This window comes from Kogia breviceps, chromosome X, assembly GCF_026419965.1.
Source record: "Kogia breviceps isolate mKogBre1 chromosome X, mKogBre1 haplotype 1, whole genome shotgun sequence".
NCBI classification, from domain to species: domain Eukaryota; kingdom Metazoa; phylum Chordata; class Mammalia; order Artiodactyla; family Physeteridae; genus Kogia; species Kogia breviceps.
The window spans coordinates 91,969,319-91,989,393 of NC_081330.1; the positions used below are offsets into that span (position 1 = coordinate 91,969,319).

At 42.3% G+C, this 20,075-nt stretch overlaps 1 protein-coding gene across 1 annotated transcript in view; it reads right to left on the reverse strand.

Moving 5' to 3' along the window:
* The window catches only part of CLCN5 (chloride voltage-gated channel 5), a 146,749-nt gene extending 128,894 nt beyond the window's left edge, over nt 1-17,855 (reverse strand). Inside the window, exons 1-2 of the mRNA XM_059049723.2 lie at nt 17,638-17,855; nt 15,405-15,561 (exon numbers count right to left, since the gene is read on the reverse strand). Coding sequence (XP_058905706.1) covers nt 15,405-15,420 — 16 coding nt within the window. The 5' untranslated portion in view covers nt 15,421-15,561; nt 17,638-17,855. The remainder of the gene's footprint in view (nt 1-15,404; nt 15,562-17,637) is intronic.
* Nucleotides 17,856-20,075: the final 2,220 nt, after the last annotated feature.

A 20,075-nucleotide genomic window follows, 5' to 3' on the forward strand; every position in this document is an offset into this window, starting at 1 on the left:
GACACCTAGCAGTGTCTTTCACACAAAAGATACTCACTAAATTACTTCAATTTAGGAAGAATCCAGAATTTTGGCCACAAAATTCCATTTCACTTATCCATCGACTGTTTATTCAAGCCTTCTGCCTTCTTAATGCCTTGAAATCGTTTCACTTCCTCATTAGTACCACAGCAAGGTCACTAGAGAAAGACTGCCTTGGATCTAGGCTCTATCAGTTACCAGTTAAAAATGCATGTAACTGGGCTTCCCTGGTGGCGCAGCGGTTGAGAGTCTGCCTGCCGATGCAGGGGACACGGGTTCGTGCCCCAGTCCAGGAAGATCCCACATGGCACGGAGCAGCTAGGCCCGTAAGCCATGGCTGCTGAGCCTGTGCGTCCGGAGCCTGTGCTCTGCAACGGGAAACGCCACAACAGTGAGAGGTCCGCGTACCACAAAAAAAAAAAAAAAAAAAAAAAATGCATGTTAACAGGACTTCCCTGGTGGCACGGTGGTTAAGAATCCACCTGCCAAGGCAGGGGACATGGGTTCGAGCCCTGGTCCAGGAAGATCTCACATGCATGCTGTGGAGCAACTAAGCCCATGTGCCACAACTACTGAGCCTGCGTTCTAGAGCCCATGACCACAACTACTGAGCCTGCGTGACACAACTATTGAAGCCTGCGTGCCTAGAGCCCATGTTCTGCAACAAGAGAAGCCACCGCAATGAGAAGCCCACGCACCACAACGAAGAGTAGCCCCCGCTCGCTGCAACTAAAGAAAGCCCGTGCAGCAAGGAAGACCCAGTGCAGCCAAAAATAAATAAATAAAATAAATTTATTTTTTAAAATGCATGTAACGCACTTCGAAGAAGCACACAGCAAGTACTGGATAAATGACAGCTGTTATTATTTGTTCTCTTCTCTTCCTCGACCTCAGTCAAATCAGAACACTTTACTATGGAGTGAGGCCTCTCAGCAACATTTTCTACACAGGGCAGTCAACTTCTGGCTCTCAGCAGATACGAAGTCCAGCCCATTTGTCACTCAGGACCTTCTCTGTCTTTCTAGGATTTCTGTTTCTTGTCCCAGTTTCCCCCTCCTTTATGCCTAGTCCAAGCTGGGGCTGTTTCTTACAGCTTCTCTGATCACCAGCAAAGACAAGAATCTTCCTGTCTGGTTCTCTAAGCATAACTTCCAGGTCCAGGTTCAGGTTCAGTCTAAAGCCACACTCCAGGCAACTCCTCATGCTCTATGGTTTCACCAACCAGAAACATCTCTCAAAAGTTGCACTCTTTATGATTCCAGTCCTTCTACACCAATCTACAGCCTGAAATTGCTTAGCCTTTCTCACTCCAGCCTCTGCCACCTGCCCAATTACACATACAATTATACATCCTAGAGCAAAACATGTCTTGCTTCTTAACACATTTTTAAGTCTTCACCATCCATCACCTGGCTAAAATTCCAAATATTAGAGAACCAGGGTCAGTTAAGACTGGCTAGTGACTCGTCTCTACGTGCACACAATTGAGTGAAGGAAATATTCATTACACCAAATCAAGAGGACATTCAGCTAGAAATTCCGTTTACCTCTTGTAGCTCAGGCAAAAGCCTTCTTTTGGTGGGGGGAGAGCGAGCTAAAATGAGCCTGAAGCGTTTGATGATTTAATTTAATCAAAACTTTATTACGTAAATATAGTCAACTTAAATCTTCTCCGCTTCACAAGAGGGAGGAGATATGGGAACATATGTATATGTATAACTGATTCACTTTGTTGTAAAGCAGAAACTAACACAACATTGTAAAGCAATTATACTCCAATAAAGAAGTTAAAGAAAAAAGACTATACCTGCATTCCTCCTTGGGTCCTTAAGCAAAAAGCTCGAGAAATTGTAGCCTAGCATTCACTTACAATATTTAAACAAGTTGAACAAGAACAACAACTATTTATCCAGACGCTGAGACACTTGTTTAACTGTGGCCTAAAATACAATTACTATGCAACTTAGGTATTAAAATACCCACAGATCAAAACTAATGACATAATTAAAATTGCTTCATAAAAAAAACTAACAAAATCCTGATTTTTACCTAATTTTATCTCACTTTCTTAGCATTAAGCTTTAAACAGAGCCACACCCACCCCACACCACCCACCAAGCCTCCTGGTCATGATGATTCCCTGGTAGCTTTCCGAGGCCTTAGATTTGCCCAAACTCTGCCTCTGGTGCTTCAGACCTGACCTCTCACCTCAACCACTATTATACCTTTTATTTCTTAGTATAATAGTGTCAAGAAAAGAATTGTGTGGAATACAGGTTTTATTTAAAGTTTACTATTTAAAGGCATTATAGCTTGTTGTAAGCAAGTCAAGCAGTATAGAAAAGTGTCAAGTGAACATGAAAAACCCCTAGCCATCCCTAATCCACAAGTAACAACTGATCATTGTTTCATGTGCATCATTCCAGAAAATGTCTATGCATATGTAAGTATACATATTTACAAAGTTAGATCTATCTATCCTATAACTCTCCCCTTCTTTTTGCTGTACAGATGGGATCATACAATACCATTCTGCACCTTTCTTTTCCCACTTAAAATGTATCTTGGACATCAATCTCTGTCGTTACATAGAGAGCTACCTCACTCTTTTTTTTTTTTTTTTTTTTTTTTGCGGTATGCGGGCCTCTCACTGCTGTGGCCTCTCCCATTGCGGAGCACAGGCTCCGGACGCGCAGGCCTAGCGGCCATGGCTCACGGGCTTAGTTGCTCCGCGGCATGTGGGATCTTCCCGGACCAGGGCACGAACCCGTGACCCCTGCATCGGCAGGCGGATTCTCAACCACTGCGCCACCAGGGAAGCCCTACCTCACTCTTTTTAATGAAATACATTCCATAGTGCGTATACACCGTTATTAATATAACCAGTCTCTCATGATGGACATCATGATTATCGACAGTGAAAGAATGGCAACAACGAGGCAACTAACATCCTTGTAACATATACTTTTGTGCAGTTCCTTTTTAGACTAGATTCACCGGGACAAAAGGTGAATTTTACATTTTGATAAGATTTCCAAGCTGCCCTCCAAATGGGCTCTAACAATTTATACTCCCACCAACACAGAGGTGGGCTTTTTTTTTTTTGCGGTACGCGGGCCTCTCACTGTTGTGGCCTCTCCCGTTGCGGAGCACAGGCTCCGGACGCGCAGGCTCAGCGGCCATGGCTGCTCTGTGGCATGTGGGATCTTCCCAGATTGGATCAGGGCACGGACCCGTGTCCCCTGCATCAGCAGGCGGACTCTCAACCACTGCGCCACCAGGGAAACCCGAGGATGGGCTTTTAAAAATCAATCACCTGGTCTGAAGTTCCTGCAGCTCAAATAGGGAACTAAATATTTAACACAAAAATAGCAGCACACTGATGGTTTTGTTACATCTTTTACCTTATTTAACACAGTCTAGAAAACCAGGTGCCATGGTTGGTGACAGCCACACCTTGCTGTGATTAGCCTGGCTCCATCCAAATGCAAATTCAGAGGGTACTATTCCTCACAATTCATCCAGCTCTTCAATAACAAGTTCTTTAGGCTCTTTACGCTCGGAGATTTTATCGGGTGAATTCAGCATAGAAGAGAAACCTATACTGCTCCTGGCAACACAATTATCTCTAACACCAGAAGTACTACATAATGGTGTGATATAAGGTGGTTTCCACTCACCCATAATTAGTTAAAGGCATTGGCAACGGAGGCACACTTTGAATATCTAAGAAATAAGTACATTAGTGTATTCATGGCATGGGATGATCTGGTTGAGATATTTTGCTAGTTTAACAATTTTGGGGGCTTCCCTGGTGGCGCAGTGGTTGAGAGTCCGCCTGCTGATGCAAGGGACGCGGGTTCGTGCCCTGGTCCAGGAAGATCCCAAATGCCGCGGAGCAGCTGGGCCCGTGAGCCATGGCCGCTGAGCCTGCGCGTCCGGAGCTTGTGCTCCACAACGGGAGAGGCCACAGCAGTGAGAGGCCCGCGTACCACACACACAAAAAAAAATTTGGTTTTTTCCCCCAGTGGTAGTGAACATCTGTAAGCATCACTGCACAGAATCTAGTGAATCGCATCTAGAATAACACTTGTTTAACATTTTACATTTTGCAAAGCACTTTAGCATATCTTACCTTCTTTAATCTTCATGGCAATCATGGCAGGAAGGCCAGGCAAGTATTACTCATCAAACAAAGACTCAATGAATCCATAGTATGTGGCAGGCACTCTCTGCTAGACAGCTGGTATGCAAAGGTGAACAAGACACTACCCTCTCCTTCACTGATACCCTGCCCTGTCCAATCTATCTGCAAAGCCTCCACACTGCACTTAGCATACTTCGTTACATGGCCTACAAAACCCTGTGTACCAGCCCCTGCCCACCCTTCCAATTTCTTTCTTTCTTTCTTTCTTTCTTTCTTTCTTTTTTCCTTTGGCTGTGCCACACGGCTTGCAAGATCTTATTTCCCTGACCAGGGATCAAACCTGTGCTCCCTGCAGTGGAATCGTGGATTCTTAAGCACTGGACCACCAAGGAAGTCCCCACTCTTCCAATTTCATTCCATGCCCCTTTATACCTCCTTCACTATGGTACAGCCCCACTGGGCCATGCTAGGGAAGAATTCAGGTTCTTTCCACCTCAGGGATTTCCACTTTGTTTCCTCTGCCTGGGATGCTCTTCCCCCAACTCTTCACCTGGATAACTCCTGCTTATCTTTCAGTCTCAGCCGAACTTGTCACTTCTTCCCAGACCCTCCCTCCCAATAAATTATGTCTCATTTATTATTCTTTGTCAGAGGACATTATAGTACTCATGACACTTCACAATGAAATATTTGTGTATTTATTTGTTTGCATTCCAACTCCCCCATATGACTGTAAGACTTAGGAGGACAAGAATCATGACTTTTGTGGCCACTACTATACCCCCAGCACCCACCTAATGCAGTGCCTGGCACATGGCAGACACACAAAAAAAAATACTAAACAAAAAATAGTCAATGCCTTCAAGAGATATACAATGTAGTGGGGAAACACACAAAGAGAGGAAAGGCGAATTTTACCAGAGGATGGGCAAGGTTTCAGGAAAGGCTATAGAGAAGAGATGACCTCTGAGCTGATGGCTGAAAGCTAAGTAGACGTTTGCCAGGAATGTGACCTACTGAAATGCTCTAGGCCACCAAAGGTGGACTGCACGTGGGGAAGAGCAAGGACCATGTGATGCCACACAGAATTTTGGCTTTGATATCCGGGTAGATGGTAGTTCAATTAATACAGTGAATGTAAGAAGAAGAGGTTCTACTATTATTATTTATTACCAGGGTCCAGACCCCAAGGAAAATAAGCCCTTGGAAGAGTTGGGCATTTGGATGGTGGCCATTCCCCTGCCAACCTGCTTCTCATCACTCTCAAGCTAAACGGGAAAGATCATGATTTCAACCTGGGGATATTCAGTGCTTAGTCATAGGTGGCCAGGCCAAGGAAGGGCAGTGGAAGGACTATAAAGCTCAGTACAGACAGGGCCATGATGTTCCTCTACATCTGAACACTTTTTGTGGCCAGGAGATGTCAATGATGTAATTTAGTGTGCTTATCTTTTTGTGTGGGGGCCAGAAGAAAAGAAGAGGTGGGGAAAAAAGGAAAAAATATTTTTTTCAGTGCCCAGAATATCTCACACGCCTGACAACATCTATTTCATTGCCACTAGATCGCCCCTGTCCTGGATTTATTTCTATGTTGCAATTTCTGTGATGCTCTTCATGGAAGTAGTCAGGGCAGATATCCTAAATAAATACAATAAAATACTACCTCACCCCTGAATGGTATTGGGTTGAAAAGCATGAACATACGTCATTACCAAGGGGGTTACCTCATCCTATTAACTCCTCAACAGCTTCTCTGGTCTGACCACAGGGCTATAAATACCTGCGTGTTAACAGAAGGTAGGAAGAAGAATCTGGCATTTGTTGCCACCCATAGTGAAACTTTCTAGACTCCCCCTCCCCCTGCCCGGACACACACAGAACAGCGTTACATGAAACAGGAAGCTTTGAATCATAATTCTGGTTAAAACCTAAGGAACCTATAGTTTATTTCAAAAATGCTAACAGAGGCACAGGAAAAAGAAAAACACATCCTGGAAACCTCAATGGGGGAAAAAACCCTAAACTTTCCAAAGCAGCAATAAAGTAGGAAAAGCAATAGTAGGGAAAGACTAACACTTAGCAGAAAATTATAAAATAGCCAAGCCTGGGGGAATGGGGGCAGTGTAATGCAGTAGGGCTAACAGACTGGCATTCCCATGTGACAGGTGTATGACTCAGAATGAGTCTCCCTGGGCCTCAGTTTCTTCCTTTGCAAGATGAGACACTGGAAACAGATCACGTCAAAAGATCATTTCTAGTTGAAAGATGAAAACTCTAATTCAAAAAGATACATGCACCCCAACATTCATAGCAGCACTATTTACAATAGCCAAGACATGCAAGTAACCTAAGTGTGCATCAACAGATGCATGGATAAAGAAATACACACACACACACACACACACACACACACATGAATATTACTCAGCCATAAAAAAGAATTAAATAAAGCCATTTGCAGCAACATGGATGGACCTAGAGATTCTCATACTAAGTGAAGTAAATCAAAGACAAATATTATATGATATCACTTATTTGTGGAATCTAAAAAATAATACAAATCAATTTATTTACAAAACAGACTTACAGACACAGAAAACAAACTTATGGTTATCAAAGGGGGGGATAAATTAGGAGTATGGGATTAATAGATATGTTACTATATATAAAATAGATAAACAATAAGGATTTACTGTATGGTGCAGGGAACTATATTCAATATCTCATAATAACCTATAATGGAAAAGAATCTGAAGCTGTATACCTGAAACTAACACAATACTGTAAATCCACTATAGTTAAATAAAAAATAAAATAAAATGGGGGGGGCTTCCCTGGTAGTGCAGAGGTTAAGAATCTACCTGCCAATGCAGGGGACACAGGTTCGAGCCCTGGCCCGAAAAGATCCCACATGCCGCGGAGCAACTAAGCCCGTGTGCTGCAACTACTGAGCCTGCGCTCTAGAGCCCGCATGCCACAGCTACTGAGCCCACATGCCGCAACTACTGAAGCCTGCGCACGTAGAGCCCATGCTCTGCAATAAGAGAAGCCACTGCAATGGAAGCCCGCACACCGCAACGAAGGGTAGCCCCCCGCTCGCCTGCGAGCGGCAAGAGAAAGCCCGCATGCAGCAACAAAGACCCAACATGGCCAAAAATAAAAATAAATAAAATAAGTTAATTTTTAAAAATAAAATAAAATGAAATGTGGGGGAACTCTTCATTATAAATGAATTCTAGCTTAAAAATAACAGAGGGATGATAAAATTAGAAAAATTATCATTTATCAACAATTTAGGTAAAGATCACCAATTAACGCTAAAACTACTGGATGAATGATTTGGGAAACAGGATATTCACAAGGTCTTAAAGTACCATACCATAGATTTTTTTAATTAATTATCTATGAAAAACAGAACCTCAGCAATGAAGAGATATGGCAGACACCTCCTTAATAAGTGATTATCTTAGCATCACCAATAATGGGATAAACTGACATTACATGTCTTCAACCAAAATGTAATGCAGTGGGACATACACAACATCATCTATGTAATTTTCTTGCCAAAAGCACAGAACTGGAATATAATCTCAAGAAAACAATCACACAAAGCCAGACTAAGGAATGCTTTACACGACAACTGTCCTGGACTCTTCAAAACTCAATGTATTGAAACAAACAAAGGAAAAGGAACAGGGGATTAAAGGGACAGTTAATCAAATACTTCCTCCTTGATTGGATACTAAATGCCCCCTCAAGAAATGCTATAAGAGATATTCTAGGATAATTGAGAAAAATATAATTATAGGCTATAAACTAGATAAAAATTATTATATAGATGATAATTCCCTGTGTGTGAACACTATTATTGTTATGTAGGAGAAAATCCTTGTTCCCCTGTTCTTTTTTTAATTAAAATTTTATATTGAGGTAAAAACTTTATTTGTAGATCCACATGCAATTGTAAATAGTACAGAGTAAGGCCATATACCCCTTGAAGTATGATTATTATTAACCCCATTCTACAGATGAAGAGGGTGAGGCCCAGAGATGAAATAACTTGCCCATAGCTATCAGTGACACAGCCAGGATACAAACCCAGGGAGTCTGTCTCCAGAGACTACACTTGACCCCAGAGGAGACAATTGAGGCTTTTGGAGCTTAGGAAACTCTGGCTACCAACTGGCAGAGCTGGGTTCAGATCCAGGTGTATCGGATTCCAAGGCCCATGTTCCTTCCACACTGTACGCTTGGGAAGGAATGACTGGCTCTTACAGAAAAAATTTCTGAAAGACTGGTTTTAGTTACCCCCTATTCAACGTTTTTCATCATAATCCTTCTCCCTCACCCCCATTCTGCCCCGCTGAGGTGTTGTGGAAGGGCAATAATGCAGAGAGACAAAGAAGTCATTTCTTGTACCTGTCAGAGATGAGACACACAGATACTAACGTTTTGATCAACAGAACAGAACCAGATGGCTTTTCCTAGGTGATGGTGGTCCAACTATCAAGCCACACAGCCATCTAGATTTCACACTGAAGTTCTGTTATCAACTCACTGACTGCTTTGTGATGCTCCCCTTGGCCCCCAAGTGTTAGCTAAATCACCAGAGTGTTTACAAATACACTGTGATGTGCTTAAAAAAAAACAACTGCAAAGTTGAAACTTACTTCCTTTGGATCTGAAGCCAACAGAACAGTTTCTCATTGCAACTGTTTTATTTTCACCCTTACCCTGACATATTTTGCCACTTCACCTTATTATGTAACTCCCACACTAAATATGTAACTCCCACACTAAATTAAATGTAATTTCTCCATTTCTGTACACTTTCCCTGTCCCCAATCTCACTCTCAAAAGAGTTTCTGGAGTCAATAGGAGAGACAGCCAAAAATTACAAGAGTACTTGAGGAAGTATTAGTAGCAAAAAACTGCTCTAACCAAACCCTCAGGAGTTTTTTTTTTTTTTAATTTGGAGGCAGAGGGGGCACAGAGGCTGAAATAGTTGTCCAGAAGCCCACACAATTTACTCCTTGTTGGAGGCACTGTTATTTTATACCTCACTTCCAAATTATTAAAAGTAATATATATTTATTACATAAAATTTGGAAAGTAAAAATAGAAGGGAAAAAGATATAAATGCATCCTACTACCTGGGGATAGCCATGTCAACAACTTTGGATAATTCCCATCTATTCTGTATTTATTGTCACATTCATAGTTATTTTTTTTTGAAATATATTAGATTTGGTTTTTACTGCAGAGCACACATATCAGGGCCAAGTGCTACACACACACTTTTTTTCCCAAAAAAATCATTTTGGGGAAAAAAAGCTGTAAAAAAATAAAACTGCAACTGCTTTAGTTATGCAGTCCCAACTTGAGGAATCCACGCTGGCAAAGGTGGATATATACATTCATAGGTATATACGTAACATGTAAAGACAGAGGTATACACAAACCCCACTTAAACTGAAGACAGAAAAGGAATAATCCCATACTCTTCCATTATGTCATGAAGATTTTCCTCAGCTTTGGTCTGGATTTTTAATCTGTGGACCTGCCATAATTTACTAACATTCCCCTACTATGGAAATTGTCTTCAGTTTTTCACTATTTGTAAATACCTTAGTATATAAAGCTGTGTACATATATCTGATATTTCCTTTAAAAAATTAACAAGGAACCCATGTTATGTACAGAAAAAATGGAACATACAAATAAGTAAAAATAAAGTCAACCGTAATTTCTTCTTAAAATACTTGTGTCTATCCTCTTAGACTTTTCTTTGTACGAAACATACATGGACACACCACATATATTAATATGGGACCATACTATTAATAAGAAAAAGTAACAGTTACTAATAATAGTTATCATGTATTAAGTACTTACCACATGCCAGGCACTGTGATTTTCTGATTTAATCCTTTCAACCGCCCTATATGATAGCTCAGCAGTTCCCTAACTTATCTGCACACTGGAGTCACCAGGGGCTTCAAAATTCCTGGAGTGCTGCATCTCACTCCCAGAGATTCAGATTTAATCGGCCTGTGTGAGGCCTGGGCTTGGGTGGACTTAAAAGAACCCCAGGTGATCCTAATGGACGTACAAGTTGGAAACTGTTAGGTTCGCTGCTATTTCATCCCTCTTTTAACAGATGTGGAAGTTTGAGGAACACTAAGGTAAGTAACTTCCCAAAACCACGAAGCTCATAAAGCTGGGATTTCCATCCAGCTCTTAAGCCCAGAGGCCACACTGTTAACTACTGATAATACGGGATGTGCTTCCCAACCCCATCATTTAACACCATATCATGAACCTATTTTTATGTTAATAAGTACAATAACTCCACAGTATCATTTTAGTAACTATAGTATTGCATTGTATCAATGCATCAGAATGCAAGTGTTATCAATTTTCCCTAGTATAGAAAATGCTGCAATTGATATCCTTATTGATACATCTTTGTGCACATCCTTCATTATTTCCTTAGGATGAGTTCCAAGAAAAGGAATTGCAGGGTGAAAAGGTAAACACGGTTTTTAAAGCTTTTGATGAATATTGCCGAATTGACATTCCCACCAGAAGTGTATGCAAACGCCTGCTCCCTCATGTCCTTGCCAAAGCCGCGTTTTGTCATTCCTTTTTAATCACTGCAAATTATATTGGAGAAAATAGTATGCCATTTTAATTCCCCCTTTCTTTGACTACTACTGAGATAGAACATTTTTTCATGTTTATTGGCCATTTGGATTTCTGCATATGTATTTTCCTACTCCCATGCTTTGCACATTTTTTCTAGTAAAATACTTGTAATTTTCTCATTGAGCTGTTAAGTCTTTATATATTAAGGATAATGAGTCTTTCTGCAACTGTTTCCAGTTTTCTCATTAACTTTGGTTTTGCACAGAAATTTTAAATTTTCACACAGTTAAAACTTTATTATTCTACCTTTCATATTATGCGTACAAAGATCTTCCCTATCTCAAGATTATATGAGTATTCTGTATTTTTTCAATTTCTTTATAATTTCTTTTTTTAACTTTTAATTCTTTAATGCAGCAGTTCCCAAACAGGATTACACATCAGAATTACTTACAGCACTTCTTTAAATGCTCAGGTCTTAAGACTGAATCACAACTGGGGGTGATGAGAACTAAGCAGGATTGTTTTAAACATCTTTATTGGAGTATAATTGCTTTACAATGGTGTGTTAGTTTCTGCTGTATAACAAAGTAAATCAGCTATACGTATACATATATCCCCATATCTCCTCCCTCTTGGGTCTCCTTCCCTCCCACCCTCCCTATCCCACCCCTCTAGGTGGTCACAAAGCACCGAACTGATCTCCCTGTGCTATGCAGCTGCTTCCCACTAGCTATCAATTTTACATTTGGTAGTGTATATATGTCCATGCCACTCTCTCACTTCGTCCCAGCTTACCCTTCCCCCTCCCCGTGTCCTCAAGTCCATTCTCTATGTCTGTGTCTTTATTCCTGTCCTGCCCCTAGGTTCTTCAGACATATATATATATATATATATATATATATATATATTTAGATTCCATATATATGTGTTAGCATATGGTATTTGTTTTTCTCTTTCTGACTTACTTCACTGTATGACAGACTCTAGGTCCATCCCCCTCACTAAAAATAAATCAATTTCGTTTCTTTTTATGGCTGAGTAGTATTCCATTGTACATATGTACCACATCTTCTTTACCCATTCATCTGTCGATGGACACTTAGGTTGCTTCCATGTCCTGGCTATTGTAAATAGAGCTGAGGAGTAATATTTTTAAAAGGCAATTCCAATGCACCAGCCTCCTTTATTAATAAACCCTATTTTAATCCTTCTAAATTTATGTTGGTGTCATTTTTCCAAGTTACTTCAGCACATTTGTTAAATAAAGTATTTCATAAGCTTGAAATGCTACTTTTATCCTCGTTGGAAAGCTCCATGAGAGCAGAGCCCATACCTGTTTTTACTGACCACTGCATCTCTAGAGCTCAGCATAGTGCCTGGTGCACAACTGGTGCTTAATGTTAATTGAATAAATAAATGACACCTGACAACACAAGTCTGCACTCTCATCCTGCCCTAAACTGGCTAGTATTCTCTTCAATATTTCCTTGACCATTAGACCAATGAAACTGATGTTATTAATGATGACCCTGAGTTATCAAAGATATTAAATTATGCTCAGTACACTCTGTTTAAAATGGCCAGGAAATGTCTTAGAAGACTCCATCAAACGAAGTCAAAAATAATAACGTTGGCCATGTTTAAGAGGCATGGGAATTCGGATCCAATTCTCCATGAAGGAACTAGACAGTACTGACTCAAGAGACTAAAGACACTTGGCTTCCTCTAGCTTTTAGAGTTCCTCTACTTGATCCATAGATTGACTCAGAGCTTCCTTGAGCTGGGGACAGACCCACACATTCCCTCTTCCACGAGTCCATGGAAAGAAAATTGGAATAGGGAATCAGGAGACCTGGGTTTTAGTCCTATCACTACTATTAACCTGTTTGACCGTGGGTATGTCACTTAACCTCTAGGGGTTGGGCTAGATGTTTTCTAAGGATCTCTTCATATCTAAACCTCTACATAAAGACCCAAACAGACTACTACAGGGCAGGCCTTCCAAGGACAACCTGAAATTCCCTCCACAGAACAGGGTGCCAGGCCCACTCCAGGCTATAGCAAATAATAATGATAGCAGTAGAAGTAGTAGTAGTAGTAACAGTAATGGGAGCTATTGCTAAATTTTACTAAGCACTTATATGATAGACAATATTCTAAATGTCTTACTACTAATAATAATGGCACACATTTATATGACACTTACTATGTTCCAAGTGTTTTGTTTAATATTAACTAATCATCACAACAGCCTTATAAGGTGAGTTCTATTGTTATCCCCATTTTACAAAAGAGAAAACTGAGACAGAGAAATTAAGGGACTTGCCCAAGGTCTCACAGCTACCAAGTGACAGAACCAACGGAGTTGAACCTAGACCCATACTTTTAACTACTCTACCATACCACCACCCAAACTATCATTGTACTATGCTTGTCACTTCAGAGGTTGCAGAAAACAAGGAACGATTGCAGTTACTTCTGTGGAATACTCCCCTCTTCACTAATGCTAGAAAAATTGTTTTCCTCCAATGTAATCTTAAGCAGATCGGATTTCAGGGCCTGAGATAGCAAAATACATTACTTATTAAGAAATTATGACATTTTTATTAAGAATTGTTATCCATTAAAATATTTTTATTATAAATCATTAACTACTGATGACATTTCCATTAAACAGAAAACACACAAGCTCTTTACGCATCATTAGGAACAAAACTTTAGCTCCCCACTCACACAAACTAATTCTATACTTTCAGGACTGTCTTTTAAACATTGACCTGACAGCTCACAGGTGTCTCAAACAAAACAGGCCAAACCAAACGCGGCACACCAACTTCCCACAGTCCTCATGCCCCTCTCACTACCTCCCATGTTCCCCATCTCAGTGAAATGGCACCACCGGCCCCAGGCACCCAAACTGGCCATCAACCCAGGCTCGGTTCCTCCCCGCATCTAGTCACAGGACGTTTCTAGAATTCATCCCATTCTCTCTATCCTTGCTGCCCCTGCTTCTGCTCAGACCCTCACCATCTCTTCCCTAAACCACTATACCAGAAACCTCCCAACTGCCTCTTGGCTTTCATTCTCTCCGGCTCCAACCCCACCTCAACATCGCTGCCAAAGTAATCTTTCTAAAACAAAATCTGATTATGTTACTTCCCTGTTTAGAATCTTTGTCTTCGGGATAAAGTGTAAAATCCTTCCTAGGACATACAAGGTTCTTTGTTATCCAGCCTCTGACTACCTTCCCTGCTTCATCTGAGGTCGTGGCCCACACATCTCACACGAGGCCAACAGAGCAACTTGGAAGTTCCCAAACAGTGCTTCTCTGTCTGCCCAGAATGCAATTCTCTCAGTTGCCCATCTGGCAAACTCCCACTCATTTTTTTTAGCCCAGCTCAAGACTCAAAGTTCATCATGCTTTTCTCTGGACGTCCATCACATTTTGCATCTCTCCCTATTATAACACTTATTCAACCTGACACAATTATTTGTATGTTTGTCTCCCCCGCAAGACAAGGAATCCTCTAGGGTTCTGCATCTTACTCATCTCTGTATTCTACTTGTTGAATGAAAGAATGTCTCAGGATTTAAACAAGAATATTCAAACTCCTCCTGATAAATGCCCATTGTGTGAGTCAAAGCAGGGATATAAGCCGAATCTCACGTCAAAAAGTATGTTTAAATTGACAACCCTCACACATCAAAAATTCTTGTTATGGCTGTAACCAACAGGAGACAGTTTTAAAAGATACATTAGACCACCAACAAACCTACCTATTGAATATTTATAGACATTCAAGCTCCTTTCATTCTACTGCATATAAGTGGCCCTTAACCTTTTGTGGGTCACAGACCAATCTGGGTAGTGTTTGTCTACCATTTCTTAAACCCATATTCCCTTTTGATAAACATAAAAATTCCACACACCCCTGGAGATTCTGATACTCTCCCAAAGGGCACCACCCCCAACCCCACCAAAAAAAAAAAAAAAGTAACTTAATATGTGGTAAGAATTCACAGGTTCACAAGAGATATAGTCTATCAGGCAAGACATCACTGAGCTTTGCTCTCAAGTCGTTCCATAATTATTAAAACAGGCATTTCCCTTCTATCACCAAATATAATCATTATAACGCTAAATATGCTTTAAAGTCTTTACTGTGAAGAGAAAGTCAAGGAGGTGCTGACATCTGTCTCCCCCACCTTTGAAAACTTTATGATAGAAATTTGCCGGAAACAAATAAAAACCAGAAATATGAAAAAATATCCTCCATCTCCTCACCTATAACCCCCACGAGCACATGTTCAAATGAAGGGAGTTCTTTGAAAATGCTCCTGGCACTACATTTGCCCACTACTCCTACCCCCTCCAAACACACACACCTACACCCCTACTTTAAAATAATCTGAACTTCCAGCTAGCGGCAACTCCTTTTAAATCAATATGCTTTGTCCTGGCGAAGACAAAGGGTTAAATTAAAGAAACCGCTGCCTGGCTGCCTGCCACTGGCTTGGAGGGTTGGGCTGGGATAGAGAATAGAGGAGGAAAAACCAGTTGGAGGCATAAGTGCTAACTTCTTACCCTGCCACATGGCCATCTTGATCCTATTCTCTCCCACGCTGGGGTCACAGGCTCAGAGTTTCCTGGGCCCCCCAGTTTTGTAGGGAGACTCGACTGGGATGTAGATGGAACAGTAGCTGTGTCGTCTTGTTTTCTGCAAGATGCTCAAGCCCAGAACCTGAAAATATCAACAGGAAAACAAAATGAAAAACATTCAAATCCTTGAAAATCATCTCCTGTCCCTCTCTGGACCTCTCTTTCAAAGATAAGCAAACATGGACAGTGCTAAGTTTCCACCTAAGCAACAAGGTATCACTGAAAAAAAAGGGGGAGATGTAGAGTCAGTTAACATTGCCCTTGAGTGCTGTCCAATTCTGCATGAATCACTGGATCTTCAGTAAGTGGGTTTCAGAATCTCAAAGGATGGGTGGTTGGATGAGATAACCATTAAGTGTCTCTCCTATCTCAAAGTTCCACACTTTGGGGAATGAAGAACAGAATAATATCCGATGCCCTCCCCACCCCCCCAAAACACCCAACTCTACAACAAAAAATTTGTAGAAAGAAGAGGAAATTTTGTGACTAAAAGTTTTAGAACAGATCTCGTATAGGAAAAGAAGGCATAATAAAAACTGAAGAGCGATGCCCTCGAGGTCGTGGTGCTTCCTCTCCACTTCATTATACTTTCCCACATTTTGCCAATGTCCTGTAGAGAGCATAGACTGCTTTTAAAATCAGGAAAGAAAAGAACCAAAGGAAAAGAAAAATGTAAAAAAAAAAGAATGCTAATTTAAGTAAAACCAAATTAATTCAGATAATTCCTATTTAAAAAATGTCAAATTCAGTCTTAGGACAGTACTACTTGGAAGGATATGAAAGGTGCTAGGAATGGGAGAAAAAATAAAAGGTCTGACTACTTCGTTTGATTTCAGAAGGTGAATATATTAAACGCTTTGCTTGTCCATTTAAACAAGTTCTTCATTAAGTCTTCCTTATGTAGCATACAAGCCAATCTGCTTTTCCTAAGAAAAACTCCTCACCTTTTTGACCTGGGGAACTTCAAAGCAGATTGCTTTTTCCATAGCTTTCATAAAAGCAACACCTCCACCCCTCAAGTGAAAACGCTAACTTATACATACTGAAGACTAATACGAACTTGAGAGCCATCATTTTGGCCTTTTTAAAATACCTTTTGTTAAAGGACTAAAGTGTGAATGTGTACACTAATCCCAAAAAGCCGATAGAGAAAAGACAACGCTTTGGATAAGGAAAGGCTTGTGAAGTCCAAGAAAACTAGGAACTCACAAAGTCCCAGGATGAATTCACCAGGAAAAGGCGCTCAGATGACTTATCTGGAACCTAGGACAGTTTGTTTTGGTTTGCCTTTTTTTTCCCTCTTATTTAGTGCGCCGTTAAATAGTACTGATCCGCGCCTCGTGGGACCAGGAGAATTTAACATCTCCATAGTCAAACCCGGGTAGTTGCTAATAAATGTATGAAGCGTTCATAAAGCAGATTCTTACTGGCTTTTTGTACTCCACACTTCTGGATTTCCCTCACTTATTCGGGGTAGCTTACACTGACGTTATCACACGGGCACACGTACAACTTCACTTGGCACTCCTGGAAACTGATTTGCTCTGAAATATTAATAAAGTAAACGCGCATCAATGTGAAGGTAAAGTTTTCCCCTTGGGGTGGGTGAAGGCGCTCAAACGCAAGCCTGTAAAGTCTAGAGAGAACCAGCTCCCCGCGTTAAGTGGGAAAAGGAAAACGCAGCAGCTACTTTTCCGAGAGTCTGGACTCAGCTTCCCTACGACCCACACAAACCTGCCAGTCCAGAGCAGGATGGATAAGAACGGGGCCTCGACAGGGCTTTAGCAGCCAAAGCCACCCTGCCCCAGTCCTGGAAAGGGGACGCCTGCAGCTAACCTCCCCCATTCAAAAGAGGGGCGGGCTTGGCGCGGCTCCGCTAGGAAACTTCGCTGGGACAGCGCAGGGACCCTGGCTCGGAGAATAGGGCTGGGCTCCCTGGAAGATGCCGCCCTGCACTGGCTAGAACTGGCCGGTCTAACTCCTCCAAGTGCCAAGCGGCAGCGACCGGGCACGGGGAACCCCCAATCTCCCGGGGACGGAGCCAGCGGGGGAGCGCTTCCCCTGTGTCGCTGAGCCCAAGGGGGTGCTCCGGGGGTGGGCCGGGGACCAGCGGCCCGCCAAGGACCTGCTGGGGTAGGGACAGCCCATTTGTCTTTACCTGTCGCCGAGGTCCGGAGCGGCAGAGCCCGTGCCCGCCGCTGGCGGGCCGAGCGCTCAGTCAGCTCTAGCGTCCGGGACACTAAGTTGAGCTAGCGCCCCACGTAGCCTGCAGAGCTTCATTCACAGCCCAGCCAGGAGGAGGGGGAGCGGGCGCGCGGCTCATGTGACAGACGCCTCGAAAGGATCCGCCAAGCACGGCCGCCGCCTGCGCGTGCGCGCCCCGTCCAGCCCTCTCCCCACACCTCTGCCGAGGCGCGGAGGAGGTGATGCCCGCCCAGGAGGCAGCAGGGCGGGGAGAGCCGCGGAGAAGGCGGTGCTCAGAGGAGTTTCCGCGCGCGCAGCCGCAATAGGTCGGCCCTGCTCGCTGCCATATTTAATGAGGACTGGGCGGGTCCTAACCCAGTGCTGGGCGTGTCAATTGCTTTTGAAAAAGAAATGCTCCTTTATGTTTCACTCTTTCGAGCCTACGGTATGGTTTTTTGGTTTTGTTCTTAAAACGAAATTGTTTATCCTGAGCTTCTGGCCCACAGAATAGTTAGTGGTAGAAATCTAATACTAATTACATTAGCTCACGTATTTTGAGCCTCTAATTATATGCCGGGCACTGTTCTAAGCCCTTTACTTTTTTCATCTCATTTAACGTGCACAATAACCCCAATGGGGTACGTACTATTATTTCTCCACTTTTATTCATAAGGAAACAGAGGCACAGAAAGGTTGTCCGACCTCACATAATAGTGGTAGTATGAATAGTGATCAAATATAGTGATGCTTGTAACAGCCAACTCGATCCTCATAGTAACACTGGAAAATCTACCCTGCGGTTTTTGGTATTGTCTCCATTTTAATAATTACAAAACAGAGGCTCAGGAAAGCAAAAATTACAGGACTGGTAAAGGGTAGAACTGGGATTCCAACCTAGGTCAACCTGACTCCAAAGCCCTTTGCCCTAGGTTTGGAAGAAACAGCCCCTCATTTTACAAAAGAGAAAACAGGCCCTTGGGGTTTGTTGACCTACTTAACATGATCCAGCTAATTATTTACTGGCAGAACTGAGACTAGAATTTATATAATCAATCCAGGTAATCTAAGTAGAGCCCCAGTACGCTAATTCAGAGTCCACTGTAGTGAACAATTTTGAACGCCTGCTTTGGGCAAGCTAAGTGGTGTGGGATACAAAACCTGCATCCTAGACCAGTCAGCACTAGGCCACCAAGGAAAAATCTATAATCAAAAAAGTCCGGCTTTTGGACCTATTGCAACAAGGGAGACAGAACACCAGAGAAACCATGTGGCATCTTACCAAACAAAAAAAAGTCATTATGGTGTTGGGGGGAAGGGTGGAGTTTAAGTGAATTTAAACGAAGCATTGCTTTAGTAAGCTCAAAGCAGGGCTGTGTGAAGGGGTCAACATCAGGTCTGGACTTCGAAGTGAACCCAGAGTCCTGTTTCCTTGGGAACCACAAAGTAAAGATAGATGTGGAATGTTGTGTCCAGATACCCCTTATCTGAAGCTCTGCACCTGGATTGAAAATTGAGGCTGCTTCTCTGGATCCAAGAAACGTATGTACTCCAGACAAATGTGGGATGTTTTATTCTCACTGATATGATTTCAAGCAGCAAAGTTCCTGATAGTCTATGATTGTAGAAAACAAAGTTTCTCAGTGAGTAAAAAAACATGGTGGTCACTCAGATAAGGCTCCTGTTATCCTCTTACAGCTGCAGCATGTCTTTGGGAGAAATATTGTTCCCCATTAAATTTACAGCTGGTTTTGTTTGTGTCTATTATTCCAGCCTGATGAAAGGCCAGGTTTTTGCTTTCTCAGTCCAAGCTAATTTTTTTTTTTTTTTTTTTTTTTTGCAGTACATGGGCCTCTCACTGCTGTGGCCTCTCCCGTTGCAGAGCGCAGGCTCCAGACACACAGGCTCAGCGGCCATGGCTCATGGGCCTAGCCGCTCCACGGCACGTGGGATCCTCCCGGACCGGGACATGAACCCGTGTCCCCTGAATCAGCAGGCGGACTCTCAACCACTGCGCCACCAGGGAAGCCCCAAGCTAATTTTTACTTTCTCACCTGAGAACATTTAGTCTCTGCTTTCAGGCACTGGCAGTATATAGGTGGGTGGGTGCATGGGTGGGGTATAGCCACAAGCAACTAGAAAGAATTAGGGCAGGTTGTGCTGAGTCCTCTGATGGTGGTAAATGCAAGCAGAGGTAACACCTTGTACAAAGGTGTGCAGGCAGGAAATCACATATGAGGACCTATGAGTAGTCCTCTATGGTTGAAGCTTAAGGTAAAGAAGTGTATGGAAGTTGTAGGCGATGTAACCAGAAGGTAAACCGAGGCCCAATTTTGGAGAATCCTGAATGTTGGACTGAGACTTGTATTTAATTCAGAAAGTGATTGAAAAAGAAGGTTTTTGAGCAAGGCAATC